The sequence below is a fragment of the Haliotis rufescens genome, unplaced genomic scaffold (genome assembly GCF_023055435.1).
Source record: "Haliotis rufescens isolate VD_foot unplaced genomic scaffold, xgHalRufe1.0.p SCAF_40, whole genome shotgun sequence".
Taxonomy (NCBI): Eukaryota; Metazoa; Mollusca; class Gastropoda; order Lepetellida; family Haliotidae; genus Haliotis; species Haliotis rufescens.
Window position 1 is genome coordinate 2,007,839 of NW_025964113.1, and position 22,801 is coordinate 2,030,639.

Sequence of the window (22,801 nt, forward strand, 5' to 3'; positions counted from 1 at the left end):
AGTTACTAAGGTCCTCATAAAGTTGTCTCTTATGAAATTGGGTACTGGGCATCTGATTCTGCTCCCACAGGGCCAAGAAAGAGTGAGCAAGCGTGGTTTTACACCACTTTTAGCAATATTCTAGCAATATTCTAGCAATATTCTAACAATATTCTAGCAATATTCTAGCAATATCCTAGCAATATTCTAACAATATTCTAGCAATATTCTAGCAATATCAAGACAGGGGACACCAGCAAAAAGAGGAAAGAAAGAAGCAGTGTATATGTGAAGCAGCATACTCATGTTTGATGATGTGGAGGTTCCACAGCTTCATCAGCTCCTTCTCCCCCTCATTGACATCAGTGAACTCATCGATCATCTGCAACACAACCAAACAGTGTGGTTACTGCAACCCAACTGTCATAAAAATCCAAGGGACAGGGAGTGTCCAAACCGGCAAGTGAACTGACGTATTGCACACATTTGAACAAATCATAGATGTGTTCTTATAAGTATTAAGACTACAAGTGTGCTGAGATGTGTTCTTATAAGCATTAAGACTACAAGTGTGCTGAGTGAGTGAGTGAGTGAGTGAGTGAGTGAGTGAGTGAGTGAGTGAGTATGGTTTTACGCCGCTTTTAGCAATATTCCAGCAATATCACGGCGGGGGACACCAGAAATGGGCTTCACACATTGTACCCATGGCGGGAACAGAACCCGGGTCTTCGGCGTGATGAGCGAACGCTTTAACCTCTAGGCTACCCGACTGCCCCTTAGAGTGAGTGAGTGAGTGAGTGAGTGAGTGAGTGAGTGAGTGAGTGGTTTTATGCCACTTTTAGCAATATTCCAGCAATATCAGGGCGGGGGACACCAGAAATGGGATTCACACATTGTATCCATGTCGGGTATCGAACCAAGGGTCTCCAGCGTGACGAGCGAACACTTTAACCACTAGGCTACCCGACTGACCCGCAGGGGCGAGCGAGTTAAGTTTGGTTTAAAGATACTTAAACAGTCTCAGTTACTTCAGCTTAATACGGGAGGACAGCCCGAAAGGAAGAGAGATCTTTCATATTTACCACCCATGAGCATGGGTATGGAATGATAATCAGGGCAAATCTGATACTCAAACCAACAATCATCGGATTCTTGCACGACCAAGGGAGGCAACACAGCACAGCAAAGTGTGGCATGTTAGACAACTGGGCCATCTGTGACCCCATCACTGTGCGTAATAAAGATATCTGTGTAGAAGGAAAGCTCTGGAAAACTTACGTTTATTGTCTTCTGTCTCAGCCACAGAGGATCGTTCTCTGCTTCGTTGTCGAAGTCTATCTCCTGAGGTCGGATTGGTGCACAAGTTACCAGGTGATAATACAGTCTGGAACAGCGACACCAGGAGCAGTTGAAACACACATAAAATCACTCAATACTGGCCCATAATTAAGCCCCACTACATTCCCTAGAGATCAAAGCCATGGTGCATCTCACCCGTGCGAAACTTTTAAGTACTTACAAAGTACAAATTTCATTTTGTTCAAGTTGTAAGATGTCTGTGTAAATGTGCAACCACAACTTAAAAACAGACATTGTTCTACCACATTCTGAATCACCTCCCAAGTTAACGAATTTGGTTAGTGTGAATGTTCACATTTTAAAAGTGTAACTAACAAATTCAAGTACCCTAATAAACTGAAGTCTTCCAAGCTTGTGAGAGCCCTGTCAGGGTCAAAAAGACAAATGTTCCCACACTAACAATTAGGGCTGGGATGATACACCAACTGTGCGATCCGATATGTATCACAAGTTTTGCTCACAATCCGATACGTATCACGATACTTGCACGTGGTCTTATCTGTATAACTGTGGTGCGTAAGCCATCTTTTTCATAGACAGGATGGCCAAATACCTGGCACACTAACGATTTAGTGACAGTTTGCAGTGTCAAGTGTGGCACAATGGATGAAATTATTTACGTTTTCACTACTCATTTCATTTTCACTAGTAATTCGTGTTTGGTGTAACATTTATTAAAAATACATTTAAGGTAGGAATCTATACTTTTTACTTGTGTGCGATTGTGATCGATACTTGATTCGAGAAGTAAAAATCACGATCCACCGATGCATCGGTGTAACGTCCCACTACTAGTACTACTAACAATGTGCAAGTAAATATCTTTTCTCACCTATTATGTCCCTGAACAAACTGACGGTTGATCTGGATGTCATTTTCTGGTTCCATGAACTCTGTAAGTGATGCCTCTGGGCGCTTGGGTCTAAACACAATACATGATCAACAAAGTCTGTCAGTGGTGGGTTCATCAGTTGTCCAGTATACCTTCTCCATCACTGTCATACCTAGCAGACATTCCATTATCTTACGACATTAAAGGAGAAAACAGTTGAAAAATTACTTCTTGTATGAGCTATAGAAATTATTTGAATGTGTATTGTATGAAAGGTCACAGGCCACATGAGTGAGTGAGTGAGTATGGTTTTACGCCGCTTTTAGCAATATTCCAGCAATATCACGGCGGGGGACACCAGAAATGGGCTTCACACATTGTACCCATGTCGGGAATCGAACCCGGGTCTTCGGCGTACAGGCCACATGAAGTGCTTACAATACAGTGTAGTATCAGTTACACAGTCATGTTTCATTCAAGAACTTTCTGTTCTAGAAGAAATACCTGAATATAATGTGACAGATTATAAATCTCAACACTCTGTAGTGCTACAACACAAATAAATTGTTGGAGTCAAAGTTTAATTATATATTTGGTATGTATTGCTATCAAAGATCTTCTAAGAATGAATTTATAAAGGTGAAATGATACAGATCTTCGACAATGTTTAGGGTTCAGATTTAGATATTTAGTGGTGTCTCCTGGTATCAATATTAAGCCTTGTACAGGGCGAATCTAATTCCAGCACAAGTAACAATTGTACAACTATGCCCTTGACTCCCAATAGGGTCATCACTGACTCCGTTGTTTTCCAGTTCCTCCTGTTTAAAATAATCATGCAAGTGTCACTTTCAGAGTGCTCATTTATGCCTGTAGTTTCAAGATTTACAATTTTCTTTTAACACTTTTAAGTCTGAAATTTCCATCTGCCCCAACCATTTTCCATTGTGATATCTCGTATCCTGAGAGCGTGTTGACTTTCAAACTACCCCCACCCAAGTAATTACTGCTATGCTTTGATTACATCATCTAGATCACTTTGGAGGCAATCTCACCAAGATCAGATACTTTCACAAATACCTCTCTGTATGAAGATCGGACAAACCCTCCACATGAGGTTAGGACAAACCCTCCACATGAGGTCAGGACAAACCCTCCACATGAGGTCAGGACAAACCCTCCACATGAGGTCAGGACAAACCCTCCACATGAGGTCAGGACAAACCCTCCACATGAGGTCACATCAGGGGGACTTTATAAATATGCAATCAGTGCTGAAGCTTCTAAATTCTCGGTACGAGTGAGCGAAGTATTCAGCAGCAAATCTCATTTCTGTATCTTGTTTGTTTGTTGTTTGACACCACACTCAGCAATATTCCAGCTATATAATAGCGGTCTGTAAATAATCGAGTCTGGACCAGACAATCCAGTGACTGACACCATGAGCATCGATCCACACAATTGGGATACAATGACATGCATCAACTAAGTCGGCAAGCCTGACCACTCGGTCATACAGCAAGTATGGTCGCCCTTCACAATAGCATGGTTGCTGAAGACCTATTCTAACCAAGATCTTCACAGGTTTCTGTATCTTAAAAGTTACAAAAATTATCAGTTCTGAATAAAAATAATAATGGCATGTCTATTGTATGTGGATTTTTTTATACATCCTGACATCGCTGAGTCCAATGGCATCCACCCCAAGGGAGAATCATTAAAGGAATATTTGTATTCTGTGTGGGTATTCTTTTGTAAAAATCAAAATTTCTGAATAAAAAAAAAAAAAAAAAGGCGGATTTTTTTTACAAAACTGACATCTTCCTGGCTCAAGAACCCACCAATATGTCATTGAAAATGAGGTCTAAATTCACTCAGGTCCACCTGACCCAACCACATATGCAGGGTTACTCACATGGTCATATGGAATTGTATTGTATCAGAGAAACAGATCTGATCTCAAGGTCAATCCTTTCACTGCACTCACCGGTACACGATCACATGTGTGACTGGCGTTCTCCTGACTGGGCCATTGCGGCTGAATGCATACCCAATGTGGGAATGAAGATCCTGCGGGTTGCCCACATACGATCCATCGTAACGTTCATTTATTGACACATCAATTCTGGCATCTTTGGAATGAGGCTGAAAAAGAAAACGACCATTGTCATTTCATGCTTTGATGAGTGAGTGAGTGATTTTGGTTTTATGCCGCTTTTAGCAATATTCCAGCAATATCATGGCGGGGGACACCAGAAATGGGCTTCACACATTGAACCCATGTTGGGATTCGAACCCGGGTCTTCGGCGTGACGAGCGAACGCTTTAACCACTAGGCTCCCCGACCACCCCCATGCTTTGATGAAAAAATACTTGAAGTAAAAGCAATAACCAAAGGATATTTCAGTGCAGTCAGTACTCAGTCTAGCCAGGGCATCTTATTTTTTCATGAGTAGAAAGTACATCCATCACATTTTGGCACTTGACTCTTTTCCAACAATTACCCTGCTCAATGTGTCATGACATCAGTTAGTACAGAAATGTAGTGTTACATCTTCGAACACCTGAGGTTTATGGAGACCTGTCCAAAGACTGATATATTTGGTCCAAAGTCTTCAGCAATTGTCAGTAAAATTTCCCAAATTGGAATAAAAACCTTCCCATTTTTATCAGTCACAACTTATCTTATGGCTTTGCAGAGGTGAAGCTGTATTGCACTGACAACACATCCAATAAAGAAGATGACACCTTAATGCTTCGTTTCACATTAATACCTCTGAATTTCGGAAATTAAAAACTAAAAGAAATCCTTGTTTTTGAAAACACATAATTTGCCTGACAAGGACACTTAGTTTGGAATCTGAGATATATCCAGGAACTCACCACATAGAGGAAGTCGAAGCGGGCGTGGTCAAGGCGGAGGTGTTTGAGGAGACTGTAGAGTTGCATGCAGTTTATTGAGCACCATGGACATCGGAGGTCTTCCCTCGCCTCCGTCTGCTGCCTTGTGTTGTTATTGTACAGAAACTGGTAAAATATACGACTTCGCTTCCGGGGGGTTGTTTGATTGGAATCTTTCAACCTGTGGACTGGAGTGTCCTTGTGTTTCCCTGAACAGCAGACGTATATGGATGTAGCAAATATTGTTTAAGCATTGTGCTGGCAGGTTTTCACCTTTGTCCAGTCCAGTGAGGGTGATTTAGGCCTGCAGCCATAAAAAAAAATTCAAGTAATCTCACTTCAAGATCCTCCAATCGTACAATATATACTAACGACAAAAAGTAAGGGAACTAATAATTTGAATGTAGGTTGTCATTGAGGTGTATGCAACATCTAATCACATTGTAGTTTAACATCATGCATGAATAGCATGTGATGCACGTGCACACAAAAGCTAAAGTGGGTGCACCTGTAAGAGAATGCACAAATAGTAAGGCAATTGAGCTTAGCAGACACTTAAAAATGCCCCTGAGACAGATCTCAACATGCTTGTCGTAAGAGGTGACTATCGTGATCAGGTGGTCAAACCCGCTGACTTGGTTGATGCATGTCATCGTGTCCCAATTTCAGGGATCGATGCTCATGATACCAAACACTAGATAGTCTGGTCCAGACTCAATTATTTACAGACCGCCGTCATAAAGCTGGAATATTGCTGAGTGCGGCGTTAAACAACAAACAAACAGTATCTTAATGAACAGACAAAGTGGTGAATTGTGGGCATGATAGATGGGGGGGGAGGGAAAGACATCAACGTTGCCCGAATGTTTGGCAAATCCACAAGTGTAATTTACTCGACAGAGTGACAAGTATCGTAAAACATGTGGGGTTGCTATGAGACATGAGCGTGGCAAAAACCAACACAAGATATCCTCGTTACATAAATTGCACTTTGCAACCGATTCAGATCTGCTGCTGTTCTCAAAAGAAAATTCCATACGATAACAGGAAGCCAAATTTCAACATCTACCTTTAAGTGAGTGAGTGAGTCGGGCTTAACGCTGCTTTTAACTCTGCACAGTGAATTGCGGCGCCTTAGATGACTGGGCCACCCGTGACCCTGTACCGTTAAAATAAGGCTCTATGCAGTTTGCCCCAAACTAAGGCATCCTGTGAAGGGTGTGACCCTAACAGCTTACCACAGGTGGGGTGTGCTCGTCAACACCATGGGACTGGTGTTTATGCCCAATAGGACATCTATGGGATGTTCTCGGGCGGAGAGCGTACCCAGTACCCACCATCGTGGCCCAGCTTGTGGTAGCTCATCAGGTGGAATGGCTGGTTATACCAAGGTGTCGTGCATGTATTGCCCAACATGGTGGACACACCAAGATACTGATCTACATGCCCAAAATTAATTTGGCAGACATTTATGCTAAGACAAAGAGATAATGTTTCCCGACCGCGTCATGGTTGCATTTGAGTCATGGTCCATGATGGTTGCCCAGTGGGTCATGGTTGCCCATCTGAGTCATGGTTCATGATGGTTGCCCACTGAGTCATGGTTGCCCATCTGAGTCATGGTTCATGATGGTTGCCCATCTGAGTCATGATCCATGATGGTTGCCCATCTGAGTCATGGTTCATGATGGTTGCCCATCTGAGTCATGGATGCCCATCTGAGTCATGATCCATGATGGTTGCCCACTGAGTCATGATCCATGATGGTTGCCCATCTAAGTCATGATCCATGATGGTTGCCCATCTGAGTCATAGTTCATGATGGTTGCCCATCTGAGTCATAGTTCATGATGGTTGCCCATCTGAGTCCTGGTTGCCCATTTGAGTCATGATCCATGATTGTTGCCCACTGAGTCATGATCCATGATGGTTGCCCACTGAGTCATGATCCATGATGGTTGCCCATCTAAGTCATGATCCATGATGGTTGCCCATCTGAGTCATAGTTCATGATGGTTGCCCATCTGGGTCATGGTTGCCCATCTGTCATGTTTCATGATGGTTGCTCACTGATTCATTGTTGCCCTTGGACTCAGGGTTGCCCATTTGAGTTCTAGTTAATTACCTGTATCTAGTTAATTACCTTTTATGGTTAACTACTTGAGTAACAGTTGCCAGCCAAGTTATGTTTGCCAACATGACTGACGGTTGACCATGGGAGTCCTGTTTGCCTACCTGAGTTATCGTTATCCAGGATATGGTTAGCGAGCTGATTGTTGTTGATGAACTCTTCCTGAGCTGCCTTCACACTTGCATGGTCCCCGGAGCCCTCAGCAGTCTCCGTCCAGCGCAGGCTCAACTTGAGTGTTGGACATTTGTTAAAAACTTCAAATGGTCCCACTGCCTGTGCATGAAAATATGAATATCACTATGAGATTGTTACAATGATGATAGCGTGGGTTTGGTTTAAGCCTCTTTGATCAGTGCTTCAGGAAAGCTACAGGCGAGGCAGGTCTTATTCGCTCCCCACTTTGATGGACCCACGAGCACAGGTATGCAGCTGACAAACCAAGAAACATACTCAGAAAAAAGCTGAGATCCTCACCCATAATCATAGGATTGATGCATGTCTGTGGAACGCAAGTCTGCAGAGCAGCATGAGGGACCTTATGCCAACTGTGCCCCAAATTTAGATGAGTGAGTTATAGTATTGAAGTTATATCATATCTCCGTGTTCAGTCCAGGTCGGATGACAACACAAAATATAGATCTCCAATAGTTTTAGTCCACTAGTCCTTATAATGATAACATATACGAAAACACTTACAAATGGCAAATTTCTACTAGTCATTATGATACCTTAACTATTGGGCAGTTTTGCAAGGACTACAGGACAAGTGTCAACTTCTACCGCAGGGAATGACTTAGGCCGTGATTCCTCGATATTCTCGCATAGTTGTCGTAGATATCGCATCAACATTCAATCAGCGTGATTGAAAATCGCATAGATCTTTCAATAGTTTTATCTGCATTAACTCTCATTTTCACCTACAAAAATAGAAAATGCTGTATTGCTTGAATAAATTTATCTACGGTACCTAAAAATGTCAATAAAAAAACTTACACGCTAGTTTATTCGATCATCAAAAGTTGTCAATCATAACAGCAATTTGCATACTCGCAACATTGCATGCTATCTCTTACTGTGCATAACCAATTCCTATATGTAAATCATATATTATTTGCCAACAAACTGTATTACCTTTTACAACAGTCGCTATTTCATGTCATCACTCTAAATATATTGAATTACGATCTAAACACACACTGTTGAAATTTGATAACTGCAGATTGTTGTCTCAGCATGCCAACAAAATGTACAGCTGATGGTGGTAAACATGCCTCCTAAACAATCTATAATTGTCCTCGCGAATAATTCCCCATCAAGTCAACAATGAACAGAAACACATAAATATTAGTGTAATTTTTCCTAAAGTAGACAATGAACAGAAATATAAGTCGAATGTATTTTTTTGTTAATACTAATGCAAATATTTTTAAATACATGTATTCGCAGTGGAATAATTAATGCCTGAAAATAGGATATCCGATGATATATCCGATGATATATCTATATAATCTAGTAATATTACTTGCAATATTACTTGAGTCACAAGGACCAAAAATCAAATACAGTTTCCCCACCGTGTGAAGATGAAATATCTCTGAAAATTAGCAAAATCTCATCACATGCCAAAAAATCTCATTGCTTTTGGACCAGGGGAGGTTTCCAGGATAATTCCAGCATAGGCTATTTAGTTTGCACATATTTCCCCACCAGTCTTGCTGAAAGCGCTATTATTACACCAGTCACTAGATCAATGTGCACTCAAGAATCATTCTCAGCTCCCTAGTGAGTATACAACAGAAGCTGCCTGTTAGGCACTGGAAGGTTAACAGCCACATTACCGTCTCATCCTACCGGGTACCCACTCACTGCTGGGTGAACAGACACATTTCGAACAAAGTCACTTGCCCAAAGTGAGTGAGTGAGTGAGTGAGTGAGTGAGTGAAATTTAACGTCACATCGGCAATATTTCAGCCATATCGTGACGAAACAGTTATAATAATTATATTTTGATTTAATTAAAAAGCTGTCAACGATGGACAGTAAGATAACTAGAGTATCACAGTTTCGATTTTAAAACTAGTTGAGAACAGTTTAAAGAATACATTTTCATTCAACAATACAATATAAAAAAGGGCTAAAGATCACCAGCAGCCAAAGTGATGCCACCTCACTAGGGACCGTGGGGACTTACATTACTTTTGCTACCTACAAGGCTCCCCAGCAGGATTTACACCAACACTTCAGCTGCTGGTGATGGGATGCAATTAAGCCAACAATTAAAATAAACAAATATACTACGTTTAAAACCGATGTAAGAATAAATGTACTTAGAATGATGTGGTCTTACATACCCTCGTAGGGGACTTGCCCAAAGAGACACCACATGTGTTACATGAGCTTCAGTGTGGGGCAAGACCAAAGCCCTAGGAAACTCAGGAGCCAAGCTGCTGAAATGCAGTCACCCATCCAAGGGCTCCCTGCAACCACCGTTCCTTAACTTCACCTGATTTGTGACCTGTGTGCTATGCACAGGGCCACTTGCCACCACAAGCATACCTCTCAAATAGTACTGCGAAAAACCTCTAGCGAAAAACCTCTAGCGTGAGAACTTCCCTCCCCATCTTAATACGAAAGAGAAATATTTTCCAGCTAGATATTCATTCAAAGTCATCGAAAAATCCGACATTGGAAAAATATTGAGGGCTTACTCAAAAGGGGATGGTATTTTGAATGTAGATCTATTCTGAACTCTCGTTAGGAAGTGTTGTGTCGAGTTGGTGGTATACAGTCCAGAGTATGCACTATGTCATTATGGAATGGAGTGATAACACACTGGATAACGGAGACTGGCAAGAGCAACTTTACCTTTCCATCCATGACGGTCTCCCATGCTGCCTGTCCTTTAGGAAGAGGTTGGGAGCCCAGGTCCTGTAGGGCCACCTCGTAGTCTCCATCAGTGAGCAGACAGCGCCTGTGCTTATCATATATGACTAGTTCGGCCCCATAATGGAGGGAATCTTCATCATGGGAGAATGTTTTGCCATTTTTCCTACGTTTATGAGGTGGTTCATCTGCAAATAAGGAGTTAGTCGTCAACTACATAGACAATATTTGGAAGTATTTTCCTCACCTTTTAATATTTTTTTTCCATTTCCAGTTTTCTCAACAAACATGAAAACTTGTTCCCTTGGTGTACTTGGCTGGCCAGTAAGCTAATGATTCATCATCTTTTAGATCTGATTGAGACAATGACAAAAAACTTAACAATTTTTGGCAAATTATAAAACTACACTTGTACATAGTCGATAAGGAATTTAAAAAAATGTTTCATTAGAAAATGGAATATTTTGCTGTCATGTTATATACATTGCAACACTGCATAACAAGCCATTAGTCCAATAAAATCCTAACCAATAGTAGCAATCTAATTTGGCTGCCATATTTTACATCAACATGCATGGTTCTGATTGAATAACCTGAATCCCAATTACTAGGTGTCAAGGTGCTGTGCTCCAGAGACCAGGATGTCATTCAATAAGTAAAGAATGATAACAGAAAACCATGGTAAAAGTTCAGTTTTATTATTATCAGCTAACCATAACTGAAGAGGCACTGACCAATTGACACTGACAATGATCACTGATTAATTAAACCAAAACAAATCTACAAGCTGATTAGCTAAGCAACTGTATATCAGTTATTATGAAAGATAGCTAAATCAACACTCGGCAAGGCAATCAACAAGATGCATAGACAGTCAACTAAGTCGGCTGTGACCTGTTTACACCTTTGAGTTAATTAACTCACTCTAATGAGCGAATCCCCTCAAATTGGTTAGATAGGAAGAAATGAGCACTGAGGGCCTACCCCTAAAATAAGTCTCTTGGACAATTAAGATAGATGAAAATGCCTGAATAACAATATAACTTTATAGACTGAAGTAAGTTATACTGAGCAAGGAAATTCTAGACTTCCCGAAAACACAGGTCCTTGACCTACAGAGTATCTAGACTCATAACAATAAAAAGGTATTTGACAAAAAGAGTAATTTGATTCCCAATTATAAAAAGGTACTTGACCTAATCTAGACAATTCCGGGGTAATTGCTTATTCACAGAATACTAAAAATGAAACTTCCTAGCTAACAAGTTTAGCTCAGTAACACCAGAAGTAAGTCAGTACTAGATTGAAAACTGCCCCATAATTACTTACAAGTGAAACAAAGTTTCAACCTGACCACCCAGTAACAAGACAACCCGTATACGGTCCAGCGAAACCTGGCGGTAGATAAACATGATATCGCCAAGGGTTATAAACGTCGGAGACAGGAGACAGCAACCTCCCCTTGCTAGCCTGGAGAACGATAAAGCCTGGGGCAGCTAACAGAATGTGTTTCTTAAAATAGTGAGTGAGTGAGTGAGTTGGGTTTAATACCGCTTTTAACATTATTCCAGTCATATCACAGCGCGTCAGCTTAATGTTGGAGGAAAGCCTGAAGTGATGCAGGTCTCAGACGTTTACCACTTCGGTGAAACCCACAAGCACGGGTATGGTGCTGACAAACCTAGAAACATAATCGGGGTGAACCGGGATTCGAACCCACAATCCTAGGTTTCTGGCGTGTCCAGGGGACGCAACTCTGCACAGCGAATCGCGGTGCCTTAGACTACTGGGCCACCCGTGCCCCCGTTTCTTAAAATAGGGACAACCCGAATAGCAAACTAAGTACTAAAGAAATATGTGAGAAAAAGATACCAAAATAAAGGGCTGAACATAAGCTATCCAAAGGTTCCATTAAACATTTACTACCAGATATGGACAATTAGTGAGGTGGCACAAATGACCACAAATACATGAGAAATATCTACATAGTACTAGATAGTTTAAGTTACTAAAACACTTTCAATATAACATAACATGTTTCAAATCAATACATGACAAAAATATGCGATTAAACTGCTGGAGAATAAATTTAAGGACAAGAAATTCTCTAACGCTAATGAACAAAAGCACACAAACTATGCTGGACTTTGCCAAACACGCAGCTACGAGAGGAGGGAGGAACACTACTGTCACCATGACGGACTTGGTTTATGACCTGATGGCACTAGGTTTGCTAACTGGTTGGCACCTTTTACCCAATAACTACCAGGCCAGAGTCAGGTAAACCAGTGGCTTAGAGCATGAGCAATGATCCATGTTGTTGGGGCACCGTCAACCAGGGCACACACAAGAACAATCCAATCTGGTCAGGTGACTTAATATGCTGGGATTTAGTTAGAATTCCAAACAAGACACGTTGGAAAAAACAGTCATTATGTGTAAAATTGGGATTTCTTTTAAAAATTTATAAAGTTTTTAATAAAGTTAAAGGTATTTCTAATTGCATTAAATACAATAATATATGCTTGAACATTTCCGATCTTACTCTTCATTGGTGCTGCCATCAGAGAAATCTACAACTTTAATTATCACCAGGATATCAGGAACTGGAATAATTAAAAAATACCCAGGCAGGTGATCGAAAAGTCAGAGTTTGGGGTTGCAAACAGCCAACAATGGTCCATGAAAGTCTGACTTTCAAAATCACATGCCTGAATCCAATTTGGCAATTTCAACCAACTTTGGGCTGGTTAACATCTGATTAGTCCCAGAAATGAGACACCAACATGTAATATTCTACAACCACTATTACATATACGAAGCTTACCTGAATCATACAAATCTCCGTTACAGACACCATTGGGGAGATGGCGACGGACCGGGCAGACTACTTTGATGACCAGTACATAGGAGCGGACGGCATGACCATTATTGTGATGAAAATTGTCATGACCTATTGTCAGCGTGTTGGCAGGAGAGATGTCAACATCAGGGTTGAGGCTGACCTTCACCTTGCCCAGGACTGTTTGCATTACAGGAGACGACACATCCTAAAATAGAAATTTGTTCATTCATCATAAAAAAGGACATATGGTAAACATCCACAACATATTTGAGCAAACAGGAGAAAGGAACCCTAATTTCTTTTCAACCAGATACGAAATGAATGGTCAATCATTTTTAGGGTAGGGTCTTTTGTAACAAATAAGTGCTATTTTTTACAAGCGAAACAATTTAATACTTTTAGATATGAAACAAAAGAGTTAGCATAACCACTAGTAAATTCTTTTATCAAATAGACTAGTAAATTCTTTTATCAAATAGATTTTAATAGATCCTATGGCCTGAAATTCTACTGTGACAATCTTTACAAAGATCATAAAAAAAGACAATAGGAGTTAAATTTACTTGTATGTCTAAAATTTGTTTACCAATACATAAGTGGACATTATCAAAAACACAATATGGTGTACAAACCTTCCTCTTCTTGTGACATATTTTCAGCAATAGTATTTCAACATCAGCAGTGTCATTGTCACTTGGAACTGGAAGAAATATTGAACAACTGTTGGCTTACAGATGATATGTACCACATCTGAACTTATCAGAAATAAATAGGAAGAGATGTTGGGCTAATGCATGTGTAGATTCACTGTAAATAAATATCAGCAAACGCATTTGTCACTAGTATCCAGTCTAAATCATGTAGCAAAGAAATATAAAATTGAACTTACTCCCAGGGTCTGCAAATCCTTTAAAGGTTAAATTCATAAACTCTGACTTGTAGCTGAAAGTTTAACAAAATACATTTGATGACACCAAACAAATATTACATATATATAATAAAATTGTGCATTATGAAATGTTGATGTCATGAAAAGCATGTAGGTAATTTCATACCTATCACTAATGGCAATCTACTAACATGACTAATTGAGCTCAAACAATTAACTCATACACATCCTGAGCCTTGTGTGTCTACAGATAGAAAATGGACGAACGGTTTTGCAAAACAAATAGTATGATACACGTATATCCTTCTTTTTTTTTTAAAAAACACACCAATGACTAAAAGCCTTTGGAGAACATGTATAATTATTTTGGAATTGAGGTCAACCAATATTTGATTCAACAACACGTGCGCCATCCATGCCTACGAAGCGAAGCTCAAAGCAAACTGATACCTCAGTAACGAGGTATTGTTTGTCATTCGTATTTTGTTTGTGGGTATTATCACTATTTCGGTGGGACAAATTAACGCATCACATTAACATCAAATTACCCAAACAGACCCCCCAAAAACTTACTTTGTTATTTGTGCTTCTCGCCGGCGTTTTGCTTCAACTTGGGGCAATAATGAGTCTATCTTAAACGCTTTCCTGTAAACAAGAAACTTAATTTATTAACGTCTTTTTCACTTTGAATAAACCTTGTTTAAAATTTAAGTCAATATATCGATCAATATAAGACTCTGAAAGCAAAACGATCGCATGCAACATATCAAAACAAAAATGCGGAAGTGAATACTTTTAGCGTTGAAAGTGGCCATGCGTTTTCTATTTTTAGCACCACGTAAGAGGGACCACTGCATGCTCAGATCGTTACGGGTTGTCAGTTTTCATCTCATTTGAACTTCCATTGTCGATAAGGTAACTCCATCCAGATAAATTATTTGTATATCCAATATAATTTGTTTTAAATTCATCGTTGACATTGTTGACTCTTTGAAGGTATGCTGTATTTGCCATGATTTCTTTAACGACGAGCCCTCCCCAAACATGGCGTCGAAAGGCAATACTACGCGATAAAGATATTTCACGCATTTGTAAACCTGAAACGGCTGTATAGTTTCAAACTATAGTGGCAATATGTATGAACATGAGGCGAAGTACGTTTCTCAAAATATCAAAATATCTAATAAGATAGCATGAATGTTTCCCCCTGATGCCACAGTATATTATACAAACGATACGATTTAAAGGTTATATAAAAACGTCGACATTTCAAATTGTATCTGACATTATTTACTTAATGAAACCATACTGGATAATGGATATATAATACAAGTCGTCCATAGACTTAATAAACTGAAAACGAAAAACGAGTCGTCTACACCATGCTAAGAAAAGCGTGTACATATTAAATACGGAAAGTGATTATAAACCAAATGACAATGTACGTACTTTTGTGCAGCCATTATAAATAAAGCTTTTTCGAAAACGTAGTATTTTCAGGGTGTTGCATGAAACACGGTGAATAAGGATTTCGGTCTTAATTTAAGTTCACGACAGATCTAATTGCGGTGCACCATTAAGCAGTCCGCACACATAACCCTAATGCGCTGAGATGACAGGACCATCTCAAAGACGAACGTTATCCGATAACATTGCTATGACTGTAAAGGCGAGGATTTCAAGGTCGGTGACAGTTTGTAGAAAAAAATCCAATATTGACACATGTCCACTGACTGGGCTAAATAAGGCTGTAGACTAGAGACGCAAAAAGGCGTGCGTGTAATATGACCGAGTGTTGCTTTCGTTGTACCTGATGACTGATTGAATGTAAATAAATAAACAACCTCTCAAATAGTCGGCGATTGTCAGGGTTGCTGCAGAGAGCGGTAGGAATCTGGGGATCCTCCGTTTCATATAAAAATGTGACAGCAACGTTAGTCACACGTCATATTCTGAAGTAATGATCAGGTACCAGAAACGAAATTTACATTGGTGCTGTTATCAACTCAGGTTTTGTTTGTTGTTTAACGCCGCACATAGCAATATTCCAGTTATGTGATAGCGATCTGTAAATAATCGAGCCTGGACCAGACAACCCAGTAATTGATATCATGAGCATCGATGCACGCAATTGGGATACGATTACATGCATGCACTTAGTCGCTTCTTCAAAGCATAGTCGCCGGTTACAAGCATGGGTTGCTGAATACCAATTCTAAGCCAGATCTTCACGAGCCTATAGTATGCCAGGATACATACATACATACATACATACATACATACATACATACATACATACGGGAAACTCAACTTGAATACAAGCAATAGAGAATTTCTAAAAACGAGATTTAAGTTTTTAATAGAATAAACTACGAATACCATACAATAACACGCCCTGACCATCATGAACTGATGTTCCTTCTTGCAGCTGAATCTTTGTTTCAGTGTCATATGAAACTAAAGCTACATTTGGCAAGACGTTAAAACCAAAAGCATGCGCAAAAATTGGTCGGAAAACCCCTACAGGATCTATTCAAATGAAGGCATCTATAGTCTGGACCGAGACATTATACACTCACATCGCCTTACGTTGGCAAATCCATACAGAGATGAAACAAATCCCGACAATACATCCGAGTCACGCATGTTACGATATATAGGACGGGATTAAATGAAAACAAGCTGTACGTTCCTTCAGCCACCACTCGTTTCGATCTTTCCTTCTGTGAAGCAATGTACTGACGTATACAAGATAAGTACCTTGTTATCTTTCTGAAAGAACAGTTTTCTGCATCTAAGAGTTATGTAACGAAAACGTAAAGGCTGCATGTTATTTCTGCTTTGGTGATATGAGACAAAAAAGAACAAACACATTAAAAGAGCGTATTTGATATTTCCCTCAAAATGCAATCATGGCCTTGGTCAGTATGAGTAAAAAGTAAGTTTCCAGATATATCACAACAGACACCAGGTACGTGTTACCTTCAACTGTTATATCCATGTTTGGACTTTGGTGTGACAAGGGAATGCACTAACCGCAAGGTTTTCCCATCATTTTCCGAATGTCAATAGTACTTTATAATCATGCCAAAAAGATCAGCTTAAATGGTCACTGGATGGCCAAACTGATCAGCACAAATTGATACTGTCAGTATTTGGATAGGTGATCCCCTTGATGGCCGACTCTCAAATTGGTATAAAGTTGTTCGTCACAGTACCGCAGCTATATGGACTGCCACTCATACACAACCACTGGTTTGTCTGCAGCAAGAAGCCATTTCACAAACTGTTTCGAGCACTACGACCGTCGTATGTTTTATGTTGAAGTATGGGAATTGGTATAGACGATACGCCAAGAGCCCAGGCCATTCAGGTTCCAGAGCGCTGCCAGAATATAACTGAAAGGTTTCCCTGTATCACACCGCCAACCACGTGCTATTCTCGTCTGCGTTGACACGGTTTTAAATATGTATTTAACACTTTAATATCAAACAGATATTACCACTGCAATCACGTATCCTCCGTGTCTATGTCTATTAATGTTCTAACAACTGCCGCCTAAGCATTTGACTTAATTTCGAACATGAAAAGCGGCCGTACTGTTGACTATGGAGTTAATTAAGAGACCCGATAATTTTTTTTCTTGTCTGGTGTCGCCCCTGACATTTTGTGCAGCGTTCGAATAGACACGTTATTTTGAGGTATTGACAAAGATGGCTTCAATGTGCGTTGTACTTCTCACAAGAGTCGGCCGTAGTTGACATGCTCCTCATGAATTCAGAAATGCTGAAGCTCTGGTTCAACACGATACTGTCTGCACAAGAACTGTTAAAACACCACAGTAACGTCGTTAACAAATCGGCTAAAGTAGGCAATCAAAACCTTCAAATTATTATTCAGGCTCTCGTCTTCTGAGGTAACAGCATCATATCCGAGACTCCCGTTTTGGTGCATCCAAATAAAGGTCTGAAGTCCGTCGCCAAGTTTTTTAACATTGACATTACACACAGATAACAACAGTATGCTACGGAACTGGAACTAACGTTTTACTGAGAACGCGAACACTAACCCAATACCAAACATCTGACGCTCGTGGTGTTCATGCAACGCAAACGTGAATCTGATCGTAAGGAGTTACTCATGTGATCTCTTCAGCAACCAATACTTGCCGTGAAAGGCGACTATGCTTGTCGTAAGAGGCGACTAACGGTATCGGGTGGTCAGGCTCGCTGACTTGGTTGATGCATGTCATCGTATCCCAATTGCGTGGATCGATGCTCATGATGTCAATCACTGGATTGTCTGGCCCGGACTCGATTATTTAGACCTCCGTCATATAGCTGGAATACTGCTGAGTGCGACGTTAAACAACAAACAAACAAACAAAACTCATTTGATAAGTCGTTCTAAACTGATAACAAATTCGTTAAACATGACATCAAGACAACCATCATCTAATAAACACACAGTACAAAGATGAGTAACACGTTTCACGACTGTCCATTCAATTACAAGAGACCGCATATAGGAATACAATTGTTACAATGCTAAGAGATGTATTGATCAACAAGGAGCAGCCCGCTTGTGCAGTATCGTCACTTCAGATTTCTTAAAGACCTCCTATCTTGCTCTTGTGCAGCCTAATACGATCTATTAGCATCCGTAACTCATTCTAGAGCCGGTTTCATATCGCGGACATTTTCCATAATTCGCAGCAGGAATGAATAGAAACAAAAGAAATATCTCCGTCATTGACCGTACTCAACGAAACATACTCGACAGGGAGTCTACACAGAATTATATTTTTCCTAGAGAGGGTGTTTTTACCTATAGTCATAATCTCATTTATGTCATAATGACACGACATTAACTCATTTCAATACAGTTTTTTAAAACTGGATCCAACTTTCAAAGATGTCATAGACGTGGACTCATGTTCACGAGGATGGGTTTCTTAAATCTGACTAATCATTATCTAACGAGGTAGGTCCTTATATAGATGCATACATGTAGATATGGCAATGATTGGTTGTTGGCTGGTTTGTTGTTTAGCGCCGCACTCAGCAATATTCCAGCTATATGACGGAGGTCTGTAAATAATCGAGTCTGGACCAGATAATCCAGTGATTAATATCACGAGCATCGATCCACACAATTGGGATACGATGACATGCATCAACCAAGTCAGTGAGCCTGACCACCCGATCTCGTTAGTCGCCTCTTACGACAAGCATAGTCACCTTTGCTTGTCCTTATATAGATGCATACATGTGGATATGGCAATGAACCAGTTTGAACCTACATTAATATTCCTAGTAACACATTGGTGGGAAATTAGAATGGTATAAAATAAAGTATAATAACGCGAACAGTGGTGTAAATCACTTGACTTTAGGCACCGAACGTTCATGCCAGGAATCGAATCTAGCTCGTACTTCACATGAAACACTCAGCAATTCCTAGGGCGAAATGTAAGAACTAGATGGTGTCTAGGCTAGACTATTCAGTCTTATGTACATCAATTTACTGATGGATGGAATGCTGCACAATAGGCTACGACCATCAAATACAAACCTGTAACTAACTGACAGTCTATCACATCATGTAATTTTCCGATAAAATGACATGACAGCCAAGCTAAAAACAGAGCATTTGAGGGCAGCGTGGCGACAAAACTCATAAATTCCTACAAGGCATTCACTTCAATCTGAAACTGTTACACACAGACACCAAACGTAGGATGCTTGAATTCAGACATTTCATGTGGCTGGATAGCTTTTATATCGACATGAGGTTCATGAACAGCATCTACGTGTACGTGAAATTACTTCACTTTGAGAAAAGATTAAAATAAAAATGGTGAGGGCTGATACTCTCTACCATGTCGATAGACTCGTTATTATTCTGGTGCAAACCTTCTCTCAAATCACCCTGAAATATTGGCAGATTAACAGAGGATCGCGTCTCCAGGTAGCTATTATGCCTAATCGTATCAAAGATCTACAACATGATAAGTCGAGCAAAACCCCCTTTTGTCCTAGTAATCATGATGATATAATAAGTTCCGTATCGCCAATACAGCAACATTTTGTCCGCCTAACAAGAATCACTTCGTTCTCTTACAAGGTAATTGCGATTACCAAAATAGTTCGGTGGTTCTTTGAGCTGTTTTAAAAATGTAATCTGAAAACGTCACCGGTCCTATTCAGTAAACCACTTTGCAACTACTGAAAACCTTGAACAGACTGACGTCATTTCAACGTCCTGTTGTAGAAGAATGCATTGTCTACGACATTAAAGATACATTTTCCATCCACACGTCTCTTCATCACACGGACTAATATGTCGCAGAAGTTGTAGGTCTGCAAACAAGGACAACTGTTAAGCCAAAGCCAGAGCGCAGACTTATGTACATATTACAGACTATATGACAACACGCACTGAAATAGAACAAGGCTTTCAACAAAATGAATTGCAAAGATCAAATATTGTGGGATGACCTTGAGTTTTGATTTCATAGAAAGCTCGAACATCAACGCCATTCCATTTTCAAATGGCTTGGAATATACTTGGTTTTATTCTTCTTAAAAATGATAAAATGATAAAATGGAAATACAATCTCCGTATTTGAAAATCGACTGGACTGTAAAGACAAATACCACAAAGCACGTAATGCTATTTTATCTAGAGTATACAACCGATTTGCCCACAACAAAATACTTTTCAAGCGGATAAGAGTACTCTCAGATTTTGATTGTATCAGCTCGACTTGTAAGCATTAACGGCAATTTTCCACACCTACAACGTTTCTTTTGTCGAGGCCAGCCGTGGCGGACTGCCTTCATGCAGGTTTCTTGCAATAAGCAATAGGCAAACATATGTGTTTGGAACAACTGACGACGACAAACACGGACTGGTGCAGACAAACAATATTCATAGTTCCAATAATGACCTTCCCTGTTGAAATACGTTGAAATGTCTTTTTCATTGAATCTGTCAAACCTTGTATCAAAGTCGTTATTTCAAAGCATATTTTTCTATGTATATTTGAAATGTATATTATTCTCTTGTCTATGGGCACGACATGATAAAAAATAGAATAAAATGACATCCTGCTTTGTTTCCCCGAACGGATTAATTAGTTATACAAAACTCGTATTCCTGAGAAAAGGTTGAATCCGTGTGACATAAACATTAGCTTTGTGAAATGAGAAGTGAAGTAAAAGAGGGTTTAACACTGTTTCACTTCTGTGGTGACGGCTTGTCTTGCCTTGTGGCCATAATTTTGGACAGGGTAGAAGCAAGTGCCATCTGTTAACGTGCTAGGGTATGAAACGACCTGGGGATCAACCACGGACCCTACTGTTTTTGGCAGACGCTCTATCCACTGCACCAGTGAGTCGGTTCGTGATATGAAATATCTTATTTTGTTGATGTGATGTGTTGATGTCATAATATTTGATAACACACATCACATCAACAAAGCAATGTATTACATATCATGAACCACCTAGCGGGTGCAGTGGATAGAGCGTCTGGCCTGTCATATCAAAAGATGTGTAATGACACTGTTGATGTGATGTGCAACAAACTCACAATGTTGCTGTGATGCATAACATAATCCAATTGCTGATGTGTTATGAAGTTCAATCACTTTATTTCAGTAATTTTAGGCCTCAGGCATTTTGTGTACAAACATTATGCTACAGGTGGATTTGCTGTCAACCATACATTTTGCCATATGTGCATAGTACAAATATTCTGCTAGATTTGTAATGATGTTAGAGTTTGGCGATGACATTGAAATGTTACATTTATGGATGTTAGGATGAAGTTAAAACTTTGTGTTAATGTATACTTCTCTTAACTGTATGAACACTGGACACACTAAGAGAAAACAGAATTCATTTTCAATGCAGTTTAAGTTACAAAGTTTACATTTTCTTAAATTCCTAGGTATATTGAAGTGACGCCCACGCTCAATTTCCAGGTCATGGCAACTTAAAAGAAAACGAGAAAGAGCAATTTTGCATTTGCTTTCAAAGGTGGTTCAAACAGTTTTCACAATTTACAGAAACTTTAAGCATAAAAGGACATTTTGGAACTTGCAAGTAGATCACTGTGCCAAATTGGTTGGAAATTACCCTTTAAATGTTGCTGAAACATATTGAGAAATACATTTTTGTTACCATACATTTGAAATAACCATACCTCTATGGTATATCTCTAAATGCTAACCTACACAGTTATCAATGATACAGCTGACTATTGTTGACCTAATGCGACACTATTATTTTTTGCAAGTTTTCAATATTGCGGACATGCTCACTCTGGTAAGTCCCAACCTCTGAAAACTTGTTCCATCACAATATCCCTATTTGTCAGTGCTCTAGTGTCAGTCCTTGGGCCAAAATGTTGTCATTTGTTGAAGTTTCCTTTGGCATCTGCGGGTGGATTTTCAGGATTGTAAGTCCCAGTACCAAATTCTTGTCATAAAAGCTGTCTACAATATGTGAACTCGTAGATGGTTGGCTGATTGTTGCTCAAGCTGTCAATCACTTGTTTTCTTCTCCAGGTGGATTACATACAGGCTACTCTGTCAAAGCTGGAATATTCCTGATTGTTGCATTTTACTCAGCCCTTTGAAATCAGTGAGAAAAATCCCATCGATGGATTTGAAAAATCTAAAACAGTTGTTCTTGGACAGGAAGTATCACCAGTGAAACAAAGTCATGATAGGTACCTGCAAAGAGTGAGGTGAGGTGAGGTGAGGTGGGGTGTGGTGAGGTGAGGTGAGGTGAGGTGAGGTGAGGTGAGGTGAGGTGAGGTGAGGTTTCACTCCGCTTTCAGCAATAGTCTAGTAATATCACGGGGGAAACACCAGAAATGTGATCAATACATTTCACCCATGTGGGGAATCAGACAGGGTCTTTTGTGTTACGAGCGAACCACCACCCTGGTTGCTAGGGACCAAGAGTGGGA

General features: G+C 39.9%; 1 protein-coding gene across 1 annotated transcript in view; it reads right to left on the bottom strand.

The window, feature by feature from the left end:
* The window catches only part of LOC124138508 (polycomb protein SUZ12-like), a 50,755-nt gene that overhangs the window by 8,993 nt on the left and 18,961 nt on the right, over positions 1 to 22,801 (bottom strand). The window contains exons 4-14 of the mRNA XM_048382715.1: positions 14,393 to 14,464; positions 13,820 to 13,872; positions 13,563 to 13,630; positions 12,913 to 13,135; positions 10,068 to 10,273; positions 7,307 to 7,475; positions 5,054 to 5,280; positions 4,158 to 4,315; positions 2,171 to 2,260; positions 1,258 to 1,363; positions 282 to 361 (exon numbers count right to left, since the gene is read on the bottom strand). Coding sequence (XP_048238672.1) covers positions 282 to 361; positions 1,258 to 1,363; positions 2,171 to 2,260; positions 4,158 to 4,315; positions 5,054 to 5,280; positions 7,307 to 7,475; positions 10,068 to 10,273; positions 12,913 to 13,135; positions 13,563 to 13,630; positions 13,820 to 13,872; positions 14,393 to 14,464 — 1,452 coding nt within the window. The remainder of the gene's footprint in view (positions 1 to 281; positions 362 to 1,257; positions 1,364 to 2,170; positions 2,261 to 4,157; positions 4,316 to 5,053; positions 5,281 to 7,306; positions 7,476 to 10,067; positions 10,274 to 12,912; positions 13,136 to 13,562; positions 13,631 to 13,819; positions 13,873 to 14,392; positions 14,465 to 22,801) is intronic.